General features: G+C 39.1%; 1 protein-coding gene across 2 annotated transcripts in view; it reads right to left on the bottom strand.

Annotated features, from left to right (window-relative positions):
- Positions 1 to 219: 219 nt before the first annotated feature.
- LOC135103744 (guanine nucleotide-binding protein G(s) subunit alpha) overlaps positions 220 to 13,481 on the bottom strand; it is a 72,789-nt gene continuing 59,527 nt past the window's right edge. For both annotated transcript variants that reach the window (XM_064010438.1, XM_064010437.1), the window contains exons 5-8: positions 9,720 to 9,848; positions 8,955 to 9,134; positions 7,123 to 7,321; positions 220 to 3,619 (exon numbers count right to left, since the gene is read on the bottom strand). In XM_064010438.1, coding sequence (XP_063866508.1) covers positions 3,473 to 3,619; positions 7,123 to 7,321; positions 8,955 to 9,134; positions 9,720 to 9,848 — 655 coding nt within the window. In that variant the 3' untranslated portion in view covers positions 220 to 3,472. The remainder of the gene's footprint in view (positions 3,620 to 7,122; positions 7,322 to 8,954; positions 9,135 to 9,719; positions 9,849 to 13,481) is intronic.

Raw genomic sequence — 13,481 nt, 5'->3', positions numbered from 1 at the left:
TCATCGCTGGGCCACCACCTATTTCATGCAGCTTTTTTGTCACCCTCCATGCAATTTTGCATAAACATATATTTGATGTGATATATCCACTTTGGTCTTAGATTAATAAATAATTAATGGCATAGTTAACTTTATTATAGTGAAATTTATACTATATGTAGAAACTAGTATCACATGGAGGGAACATTAGACTACTCTGGGCAATGAAAATACAAAAACTTATTGTAAATAACACATTGTAAATTTATTCACAATTACACAATTTACAGTGACCATTACGCAGCATTTGAATAAATTCATCTGAAATATACTTCTGAAATATATATTTGACGTGCTAGGATAGTAATGTTAACCCAGGATCCGAGTAACCGCTTCCACTTGTTTTAGTGATGTGAGTGTGCTAGGGCGGGCATGGGTGGGGGTTCAGGGGCAGCCTGACCTACGGGGGCTGCTGGGGGTGAGTGGGCAACCAACGCTGGGAGACGAGACAAGTTGGCAGCCCACGGGCAGACCCCGGGGTGTAGCTAGGCCCCTGCACCACCACCCAGGCACCTGGCCCATGAGGGGGCAGTCGCCCAAACTGGCCTGTCATACTTTTGAGGCCGTTGGCCAGCATTTAGGTGAGGACAGGACGACTGACCCCGCACCCATACCACTCCTGCAGCTGATCTTGATGCTTCACTGTTAAGGTATGCCTACACTTTAGCCATAATACAAAGCAATACACAGAGCTGGTATACATTAACTGAACACATTCAATTACATAAAATCAGGTATTCTAATTTTCTGTAACACTTTTTTTTTAATAGGTTATAACTACATGGGGAGGATTGTGACGATAGAAGGGATCAGACCGAAAGATAAATTCCAGTTGAGAATTTTCCTTCCATCTGAGTTGGCTACCAGTTTGGGCTTGGTCTCTACTGAAATGGTAACAGGAGGTATGACCATGAGAAGATCCTGTATACGACCTGCCACCAAGGAAGAAGAGGTTGTGGGGTTTGAAGCTTCAGGTTTGAGATGAAGGAGGAATGGAGAGGCAAAGAGGGAAATACAGAGTAAGAGACAGTGAGGAATGAAATATGGAGAATGCTCCCTGGAGACTATTGGGTCTGAAGCACAGCTAAACCAATCTGATGTTCTAGGCGCACTACACAAGCCTCTAACATAAAACACAAGCTGGTGTTATGCCCTGGGGCAGACTAAACAAGGGATTTGTACAGGCAAAGTAGAGGGACCACAGCGGTAGCCACCTAACTAAGGAGCTGGAATAGTAGTGCTGGGGTGGTTACAAAGCAGTCTAGTCACAGGAACCAGTCTGGTGGCATAACCACAACCCAACACTACCACAGCTATCATGATGTTAGATGGCAATTAGTCAGGGCGGTGCCGCGGGGTCCAGGGAGCGAGGACCCCCGGCACCCTCCCCCTCGCCACCAACTAGACTGACCATAGTGACTCACGGCACCAACCCTGCGACAACACCACCACCCGGTGCCATCCATTTCCTCCAGCCATGCTCACACGGTTTGGTGTTAATTCACCACTACACCTATGCTCTCAGCCTAGGTACAATATTGGCACTTTTCAAATAAACTCTTCTTCAATAAAGTTGTTCATACATTCTCATATCTAAAAAAAAATATATATAAATAAACCACCATTCAGAGATGTACATTATCCCATAGTCTGTCAAAAACCAACATTCAGCACAGCAAAGGCAGCAATCTTTACTGCTGTCCAACAATGCACTGCTGGCCAATACAGCGTGCAAATTGTGAATGATAGCGTGAGCTCTGCCACAGCACAGGGACCCATTGGAGTAAAGACTGAATGGTGCCAATGCTGTGGGAACTTAAGCTATGAATCACAAGAGGAGGGTGTGTTAGCTAACACCCTCCATGGTGCCAGCACCTCTCACCTTCTTGCCAGCCAACATAACATTGAAACAATGAGATTCAACATCATTAGTTTCCTTTTCTGAGAAAATGATGTCCTTAAAAGAATTAATCAGAACTTAATATAAAATACTATTAAAAAGGGAAGGGTCAGAAGTGAGAGGTGCCAGCTGTTAAAACACAAGTTAAAACTACTCAGTAGTGAAATTGGTAAAGCTTGGGAAAACTTATTTGGTTGCAGCACTGATCAATAACTCAGCTATTGTAGCACAATTTGGTGGGTCTTAAAACATTCATGACTACACAAATAATTGTCACCAGTCTACTTAGTTGCACTTATTAATAAATTAAAAAAGTACAAAATAAATTCCACTGAATGATATTTCAAGAAGCAAGATTCACAAAAGCAGATTTCTGGTGTTGACAAGTAAAATAAATAGGTAATAAACTCATCAACTTACGATGCCTACAACAAAATGACAGGGCAAAGGGTTGAGCTCATTCTGTGCCCTCAGACATAAATATAGGCTCACATACCACCAACATAATATATATATATATTATTATCATTATTATTATTAATATTATTATTATTATTAATATTATTATATATTATATATTTATAAAATTAGCAAAAAAATATGGACACCAAAAGCATGAGAGAATATTTTTTTCTGAAACAATACTTCTAAATTAAGATGTTTTCAATTTTGCACACAATCAACTGACAATATCCCTAACTCTGAAGGATAGGGTAGTTACTAAGTTAGGTGAGGAATTTGGGTACATAAGGTAATCAAGTGGGCTGGTGAAGGGGAAGCCCACTATGAAAGCTTTTGGGTTATTGGAGCTGGACCAAGAGGGCTAAGGGGAGGGCTGGTGGGGAAGGGTTCTCTGGGGAGGTTCACAAGGATACACACACTCTAAGTAGTCTACATTTTGAACAATTTTGTTTATATTCTCATTCATGGTATCCCAGTAATACTTAAAAAGATGTTAACAATAAACTCAATTATTAAAATTTTCATCTTCAATGTAACAACTAAATGAGAGAAGATGCAAGTGGCTGCAGCATCAAGAGCTTCACCATGGAGCACTGTGAAGCAGTCAGTACTCCTTGGTGTAGGAAGTGGTAAGCATTTTGAGCTTTTAGTATCACAATAGAATTCATATAATATTAACAGCAACAAGAGGAGTTTTAGTAGAAGAGCTTTGAAAATAATAAAATTATAAACTCTCGATAAAGGGAATACCACATAATTATCTGTGCGTACAATTATACTGTGGCGCAATATCATAAAAAATAATTTAATTTATTTTAAAATAATAGGGTTATCAGGAGGGCTTAGGGAAGTATTGGGATAAGTTGATGTTGTGCCACGGGTGAGGAGGAGGCAAGGCTGTAGTGGCCAGGCGGAGGACCTGATAGAACGAGAACCTTCTCTGAGGAGACTAGACGGGGAAGGTTACTCAATTCTCACAGAGCCTCCGCCCCACTCAGCCCAGCCTGCCTGACTCAGATGCTCACAGGGAGCGATACTGTTGCTGCACACAGTACCCACACCTACTGGCCATCACAAAAGTTCATATTGTCTGAGGTGCATCCTTTGTATTATGTCCCTGCAGTCATTGAACACTCGACGGATGTTTTCAGTGTCCACGGCACATGTGAAGTGAGGATAGCAGTAATGCTTTCCATCTCCACTTGCAGTACTTATCCTCTGCAAAAGAGTAACATTTGTTACTTATGTGTTTATGATATTTGAGGTTAAGAAATCAAAACTTTCACATATTGCATGCAACACTGTCATAGGTGTTACACCATTAGTTATTTTGAAGCCCTGATCAAATAAAGCAAATGTATCATAAATGAAACAAGGCAGAGAAGGATGTGGTGAGAGAGAATGACAGTACAAGGAAGGAAAGACATGTGAAGAGGAGTAAGCAAATGAAAGGAGATAAAATGGAAGTGCTATGGATGGACAGTAAAAACATTATGAGGAATTAGACAAGCAAGTAATTTCAGAATGGTCTATTTGTTATCTCCTTCCAGTTAAGTCAAATTTCTGCTATGCTAGAGAAGAGAATTCCTCATGAAACAGTAACTTAATTTTAGTGACTTGTTGATTTTGCTCAAGTAAAAATAAAGCAAAAAGATTCCATTATCTAAAGAACCAAGAAAGCAATGTAAGACACTTGTACAGAGACAAAATATAAACTTCACTGCAATAATGAATGTAATATTTCTTTAAATTATATTAAACTTTTTATTGACACCTCAATTTAGTATTTATGAAACATTACTCTAAAGACAACCCATGAGAAATTTAATCATTGTATACCAAGAAAAAATGAGGTTCTTATGTGATAAAACAGACCACACTTTATGCATATGACACCAGGACAACAAAAGTGGTGATGAGACTTGGTGATGATGTGACCAGGATGATTAATGAGCTTGACTTTGCAGGATCAGAGGCTGCACTACCATCAAAGAAGGAATGATGCAAGTATGAGAGAAAGAGAGGATGGGATGTAAGATATACCTTGTGGCCTCACCTTGATAACCATAGTAACAACACTCCTCTTACTCACATCTGTACATCATTCACAGGTTAGTGTTATGTCATGTGTTCCATCATACACTGACTGATGAGAAAAATAGTTTGGACAAGAAATAAAGTAAGAAGGAAAGTTTTATATCAATAAGCATTATTCTCTCTAACTTAATCTCCCTAGCTCTTAGTACAGCATCACTGCTGAATATTAGATTTAATTAAGAAGTGCCCATAATTGTTTCATAGATTTTCAGCAATCAGAAAGAGAAACCATAATTAGATCAATTCAAAACACATCAAAATCTACAGGAGAGAAACATGCTACTGAATTAAGCATCTAAAGCAAGAAAGCACCTGAGATACAAGCATCCAAAGTGAGAACCCAATAGAGGTACATACAATAAAACATAAGAAGCCTAGAGGCCAAGATGTGATTTTAATTTATTCTTGGTAATGCTTTTAGATATCACTGTAAGAATACGTAGTGCATGTACATAGGCACCTTGTCCTGGTTGTCCACCATCTTGGGGGGTGTTGCCCTAGTACAGTGATCTATCTACTTATACACCAGGCTGACATCACCAATAGAGAGGGATGGATCTGAGCTAATCCATCCTCATCCCTGGCTGTTTAGTGAGCAGAGGACTGATCTCCACAGACCACTATATAGATCAATCTATCTATATACGTGGCTGACATCTCCCTTAAAGGGAGACAGCTGAAACAAGGCACCTACATACAAACATTCAGAAGCATTCTCTCACACATATGCCTCTCGGCCCCTGTGGAAGAGGATCAAATCCCAAATCACACTTTGCAAGGGTCAACTCTACAGCAGAATAACAATAATAAAGATATTACAACAACCAGCTCAAATATCATACACATATCAGTGTTTGCTGCAAGCATACTTCTCTCATTCACTCAACACAGCCTACAGCATGTTTATAAAGCACATATGCTCACTGCAGCCTCTAAAAAGATAAGCTTTTGCTCACTCAATACAGCCCACAGAATGTTCCCTACAGTATATTAAGGAATACAGTGTCTTAAGGACAGATGGTCACTATAGCCTCTTCCTCTCTCTCTCAACACAGTCTTTCAAATGTAATTCCTCACAGTCAATCATGTCAACCATAAAGATATATATTAAGAGAATAAAAAATAAATAAATAAATAAATAAACAACTCAACAAATTTGACAAAGAACCTGCATGGGAGATAAAGATAAGTATATGTGAAAGGTATTGATAATTTTTTCACTTCATTACTGTTGACAAGATGTGGCATCTTGTCAATATTACTCTTTTCAAAGATCTCGGTCTGGTAGGTAGTTGATACATTTACTTCTATTGTTTATACTTTCAATTTTCTTTCAATTATTTTTTTTTTGTTTATGCTTTTTCTTGCTTGGCAATCTGCAAACATAAGTGGTTACACAATAATTGTGTTTAAGACAAGATTATGTATCATCAAACCACACTGACACCAACTTAAAGAGGGCTTGCTGAAACTTAGCACCCTATCTTCAGCCCTTTCATGAATTTAGTCTTAATCATATACTTGCTCATTATTCTTTTATTTCCTTTCCTTATGGTTACGTAACTTCCACACAGCTCATATGCAGCCAATTTTTTTTTTTTGTTTGTATGTCCAGTCCTCCAAATATATCAGGGATAAGATGGCACCTTCTAACGGACTTTGGTTTTGGCACTTGGGATCTGTTACCCTAAAAGGATGCCCTTCCTAACCTCGGGCCATGGATTCAAACCTGTGCATCTAAGGACCCCTTGATCCCTGAGAGTGCATAATACCACTGCACCACAGTGGACCCCACTCATCTGTATCCAATATGTCAAAGAAGGTATGCTCATGGAGGATCATTCTTCAGAGATGTTCTATCCCTCTTGAACTGTAACACTCACAACACCTCACCTATCTCATTGATTCATTACTGTATTCCTGTTGCATGAATTCCTGAGTTTAACATATAGTGTAATATTTGCTGTCTGATATTCATTGTGAACTTCTATGCGAATATGATAATAACAGCATGACTCAGCTTGGCATGTTGAATTATGAAAACTGTTTGCCTTTCCTACAAAGGAGTCTTAAAACTTTATGATCTCTAACCATATTGACTTCTCCCACTAAAACCATCTGCAATCATGGCATAATTTCTATACAGGTTTGTCTTTTGTACAATGAAAACACAATGTTTTTGTTACCTTCTACAATCACCTTCCATATTTCAAACATATGTGGGCAACCACTAAACTGTAACCAATCCCAACTTTTTCTGACTTAATGCATATTGAGGGTTAAGTATTCACCAAGAATTAGTGCACAGCATGAGATGGCAGGGCATTTATGCACCTGTGCTCAATAAAAACATAATTATGGCTTGCAAATGTAACAAATGGCCAATAATATTTTGAATGGATGGCTACAAAAATAATCTGACCAAAGATGACTAAGAATAAACATATATATATTGTTACTTGCATTTGTATTCCAGGTCTGGTGACTAGGAATGATAAATCCACATGTGTTAAGTTGAGGAGACCAGCACTTGTGCTCAGTGGTAAAGATATTTACTTCATTATGCACACCTGTAATCTGTAAAGTAACTTAACTAACAGATAAATGTTGAACCATCAACTTACTAGAAACTCATCCCTGATGAAATACTTTGCACGCACTACTTCTGGATCTTCTCCAGGCTCCACTGCAGCATCTGGAGGGGTCTGGTACCGGGCAAAATCAGGGAAGTAATCTTCCAGCTTACTCTTGCCTGCTATTATCTTTTCAGCTAGTAGATCTTGCTTATTTAGAAATAAGATGACACTAATTGTGCGTAGCCACCTGAAATAAAGCAGTGTTTTAGATCAAGAAATCAAAGTTATTAAAACACTAAAGAATATTAGGCAAGTCTTACTAAAGTAGAAGTCTAAAAACATACATCTCTCAGTGTAGAGAAGAATATGAATAGCATAAAAAAGACCTCAATAATTCAAATCAGCAAAACGAATGATATGAGTGGCACCCATCAGTCAGGCCAATGCTCTGACTGCGTATACCACCACCCTCAATATCATAGGTAATGCATCATCAGGACATCGGGACCAAATCAAGAAATTGTGCTTACCTGTGTTATCTACTCACTTTTTAAATAATTTCTATCATGGCTTGAATTATCAGTTACCTTGCTTATGAAACATTCACACTAATACCTCAATCAATCATTTTGTTTTCTACATTCATCCACCCAAACATATTTTTTCCTTATCCTCCTGTCATACCACTTTCAAATAATATCCTTACCACACAACCTACTCACAAGCCCTTTTATGTTCATATATACTGTCTCACTATACTTTGTCTATGCTCCATATTTACGTAGTGTACAGATATCTATTTCACAATAAGCATTTTAGAATATCTTTAAGAGAAAACATTCAAAGAAGATTCCAAGTCAGAAAAAAATAAATAAAAATGTACTGTTTTATCTATGTCTTCAGTGCTTCCGTTCCTTCCACATGGTGGTTCTATTGAGATATCTCTTCTCCTCTACATAGAGCATGCCTCCTAGGTACTAATGTGTGTAAGGCTTCCAACAACACACTCCTTCAAAACATTCATGGAGCCAAATTGTTAAGTTAATGGGGTCTCATATATTTCTCTTGTCTTTTAACAGTATTTTTAATCAGTTTCTTGCAATAGTTTATATATATATATATATATATATATATATATATATATATATATATATATATATATATATATATATATATATATATATATATATATATATATATATATATATATATATATATATATATATATATATATATATATATATATATATATATATTGTACTAAGTGCCTCTATTTTCAAGGTTACTGATTTTTCTGTATCTGCTACCTGCCTTTGTCCTACTCTGCCTTCTTCAGTGTTGTATTTCAACACAACAAATATCAGCCACTCATACACCTTTGAAATAATTTACAACAACCTGCCTTCTCTTGTTTCCCAGTGTTCTTCCAATTCAACTCTCTCAAAAGATGAATATTAAGGAAGTTGAAAAATTAAGTCACTTGCAACTTGTGAAACAATTTACTAACTTATGTGGCCTTTTTATTATTTACTCAGTCTTTATCTCCCGTGAGTTCTCACTCAACTCTTTAACAACCTCTAACCATAATCATTACTCACACCAATAAATAAATTCATATTTAAACTTCATTTTTACATCTCCTCATTACACCTTGGCCCTTATAACTTTACCTCCAGTCTCCTCTAAGTACTAATAAACTTCAAACAATTTCTAATTCATAGATCCTTGTTTCCAAATAAAACTTGATGGTTTTAAAGCTAAATTAACATCAATACTACATATTATATACTAGGGGGACACCTAGAAGAAAAGTTAAACAGGAATGGTAAAGCAGTATTAGATACATTCACTAAATCATTGCGAATGCCAGAGCAACTAACCTGTTATTCCATATACTTCTGAAGAGGTCTAAAGATTCCCTTAGTCGATTTTGGCTGGGGTCTTCTCGCAGAACCATGTTGTAAGAGGAGCAGGCCGTGACAAATATAATGGCTGTGACATCATTGAAGCATTGAATCCATTTCCTCCGTTCATCGCGTTGTCCACCAACATCAAACATACTGCAAGGAAACAGAGATGCATTGACTTATAGAAGTTAGGCACTGCAACAAAGTGGTCACATCGTGCCCATTAAGAGTGTGAAAAACAGTGAAGTCGGCATTCCAGTAACTCAGGCATGAACAGAGATATTTCCTTTTCCTGAGGAACTGTGTCCATACTGTAATCTTGTATTCTTTTTAAAATATGAAGGAAAAGTAACCTCTATACCCCAAAGTCAAAACAAATTCCTTTCACTCACTGTATATATTTCTGTAAGTGTTCTTATGCTATAAAAAGACAACATATCTTTAATGCAATTCAGTCAACCACATAGCTTAGCAGTGAGCAATAAATGGCCTCTTTCCTCTCATCCTCAAGTATTACACTGTGGCAAGAACTGCACTAGTGTAGCCAAATATTGTTACTGAATAAATGTTCTACTGAGCAGCAGACACTTTGTTATCATGGATGCCTCCTCTCCAACATACTTGCCATAACAGGCCATTATTGCATCATTTGTCTCAAGATCATGTGAGATCACAAATAACTGCAATAATGCTGAAAAAAATATAAAAGTTTGTAAACCCAAACATAATATCACTTACTGGAAATTAACTTTGTCTACTTGAAATCTGGTCTCAAAAATTCCTAGAGTGAGGACTCGACAGCGTAGAATGTCCTGTTCCGTGGGAGTGTAGTCTGGTCGGCGAACGATGTGGACTTGGTCAAGGAAACTGTAATGAGGGAGAGCAACATTTTAATATATATACCACTGCACTCCACATGACATAGACAATGGATACAAAAGTACATCACAATGAATTTTACAAAACTTCTTTAGTACAGCTGAAAACAAACAAGTGCTTGAATTAAATGTGGCTTCCCTGCAATGATGGAGCACTGTATGAGATTCTGAATTACAGAAATTAATTCTGCCAAGTATCACTTTAGTTTATAGATTTAAATATATCCTATTCTATATTTACTAAGAAACCAATTCATACATTCCAATACAAATTGAAGTGTTTAAGCAGATTTGTTGATGTATACACAAAAACTGATGAAAAAGCACTTCAACAATCATTAAAAATACAAATAGCTCAAAGCATATCTATAAATGATAACTACTACAACCTTTTGCATGCAGTCCACAAAATAAAGCCATGGGATGCAGTTTATAATTATCATCAAAACCTCACCTTTCATGATGGCTGCAACATTACCAAACAAACAATACTCACTGCCACTCTTCCCCTCAACAATCCAACACACTAACACTCCTTGCTACTACCATCAGCTCACAACAATCTATACACTCCCTATCACTTCCTGTTCTCATCCGTCATTCAACACTTCCCTGCACCATCACTATTTGCTACAATCAGCATCTCACCAATCAGACACATACACTCCTTGCTACCATCAGCCCCACAACAATCAAACACACATTAACACTCAATCTTACCACTCCCTGTTCTTGTCTGTCACTCAACACTCCCCTACAGCATCACAACTACCATCATCTTGTCAATCCTACATGCAAGCACTCTTTCTGGAAATAATAACTCATGGGCAGTAATTGACACAACTATCAGAGCCACAAATATATCCTCACCTCCATACCATGTAAACAGAAACCCAAGCACCTGCAGCAGCCCAAACATGTTCCTCCCACCTCTCCTTCAGTCTCTCCATCATCATTAAGGTTTGCATTATGTGATGACATGGTGAATGCAGCCGCTCCTCCCACCCCCACCCAGCACAACCCATACACTCCTGGCTGTGATGCTGGAGTGGCTGTGGTCTCATCTCATCACATCAGGTACCACGGTCAATCACTCATAGTAGGCACCAGTTGCATCTCAAACACATCAAACTGGGGCTAGCTTCCCCTGTGTGTGTGTGTGTGTGTGTGTGTGTGTGTGTGTGTGTGTGTGTGTGTGTGTGTGTGTGTGTGTGTGTGTGTGCGCGTGTTTTGTGTGTGTGCGCGTGTTTTGTGTGTGTATGAGTGTTTTGTGTGTGTGTGTGTGTGTGTGTGTGTGTGTGTGTGTGTGTGTGTGTGTGTGTGTGTGTGTGTGTGTGTGTGTGTGTGTGTGTGTGTGCACTTAAACTCTGGAACTTCCTCCGTTTCTGTATTTCTTCCTTCCTATGACTTGAACTCCTCCTAGAGTGAGGTTTTAAGACACTTGTCCTGCAATTTTGGATAATCCTTTTGACATTTTTTTGGGAGGACTTTCACTTTTTTTTGTTTTCCCCTTGGCCAGTGCCCCTCTTATGTAAAAAGAAAAAAAAGTGTGCGTGCGTGCGTGCGTGCGTGCGTGCGTGCGTGCGTGCGTGCGTGCGTGCGTGCGTGCGTGCGTGCGTGCGTGCGTGCGTGCGTGCGTGCGTGCGTGCGTGCGTGCGTGCGTGCGTGTGTGTGTGTGTGTGTGTGTGTGTGTGTGTGTGTGTGTGTGTGTGTGTGTGTGTGTGTGTGTGTGTGTGTGTGTGTGTGTGTGTGTGTGTGTGTGTGTGTGTGTGTATCACTCCAACAAAGGCTACATACATGCTGGTCAAGCTACCATGTCTGGGGCATATAATGTGTTGAGAGAGAGAGAGAGAGAGAGAGAGAGAGAGAGAGAGAGAGAGAGAGAGAGAGAGAGAGAGAGAGAGAGAGAGAGAGAGAGAGAGAGAGAGAGAGAGAGAGAGAGAGCTGGGGGGGATTTTCCTCTGCCAGTGGCCATGAGGGAAACACGATCAGGTTTCCTTTATGACACACATGCAATACAATCCCTCAATACATTCACAATACATTATGCGGTTCTACATGACTTGTTTGCGGTCAACTAGCAAAATACTGACTCTACATCCCATAACCCTGTCCTGCAGTGCTCATAATAAACTTGTAATCTTATAACCTCTGCATTCCTTTGCTTCAGCCACAAGGCATCAAGAGTAGCATAGGATAAGTCAACAAGCAGTCCTAACACTTGAACATATCCCCACTGGTGACTATATACATGGGAAGAACCCTCTAGTCTAGCCTGACCCAGCCTCTCCTGCACAGAACCTAAGATGCTTCCTTTACCAAGAGAAGGAGGGAGAGTCAAAGGGAGGCAGAGACAGGACATGAAGGGTACAGTGTTGTGGTTGGTAGTGTCGCGTTATGTGGTGGAGGCGGTCAACCCACAAAGCAATGCCACACACACCAGAGGCCGGGCACCATCCAGCCAGCAACACTCTCTCTCCCCAAACCCACTCCTGCCCAGATTGTAACCTATATATGTACCAGGCCTTCAAAGGTGTCACAGTATCTCTTTTAATGTATGTAAAGGAGAATAGCCTACAGCAACACATATTTGAAAAAAGTCAGTCCTATAGCCACTCATGCCCAAACTGTATGTGTCTATCCAAGGGTACCACATTTTTTTTCCCAGATATACAGCATTAACTTAATAAGAAGCCTGTTCCATATCATTCCCATTTCTCCCCCCCCAAAAAAAAAAAAAAATACTAATGAAAGTTTGGGAAAAAGTTAATTAATTTCCATGAAAGTCTTTACACTTATTCTAGGAGTTCACACTGACCAATGCAGAAAAACAAAAAAGGGAAGAGATTGATTCTAAACCACTCAAAGTAAAGGATAAAGCTGATTCTCCACCACTCAAGGTAAAGGATAAAGCTGATTCTATGCCACTCAAGGTAAATGATAAAGCTGATTCTATCCTACTTATGGTAAAGGATAAGGCTGATTCTATGCCATTCAAGGTAAAGGATAAAGCTGATTCTCTGCCACTGTAAGGGATGAGTGATTCTAAGACTGTAAGATGTGAGGCTCTTCTATGCCAATCAATTTAAGGCCTTGGGATGATTATAAACCATTCAGGGCAAGGATGAGTGATTCCAAGCCACTGTAATGGGCTAGGTTGACTCTAATCCACTCAAGACAAGGCTGCTTTAAGTCACTCAAGTTAAGGGATGTGGGAGATTCTAAGCAACTCATGGGAATAGGAGGGTGATTCTAAGTTAATCAAGGTAAGAGGTGAAGGTGATTCTAAGTCACTGTAACATATGACAGTGATTCTTATTTGTTCAATGTAGAAATTCTGAGCACCTAAAGAGAAGAGTCAAAGGTGATTCTAAACCACTACAATGAAGAGGCAAAGATGATTCTAAGCCACAAAAAGTAAGAGTCAAAGACGATTCTAAGCCAGTGTTACAAATAAGAATGATTCCAAGCTAATGTAAAAGACAAAGGTAATTCTAAGCCACTCAAGGAGAGGTAAAGATGATCCCATGCCACACAAGCCAAGAGGCAAGAGTGATTCTTCCAAGCCATTCAAGGAACCAGGGTGATTCTAAGCCCCCCTAGATGCCTCCCCGCGAGACCC

The sequence above is a fragment of the Scylla paramamosain genome, chromosome 9, assembly GCF_035594125.1.
Source record: "Scylla paramamosain isolate STU-SP2022 chromosome 9, ASM3559412v1, whole genome shotgun sequence".
In the NCBI taxonomy this organism is placed as follows: Eukaryota; Metazoa; Arthropoda; class Malacostraca; order Decapoda; family Portunidae; genus Scylla; species Scylla paramamosain.
Note: the sequence above shows the minus strand (reverse complement) of the source record. Positions and strands in the feature narration are given on the sequence as shown.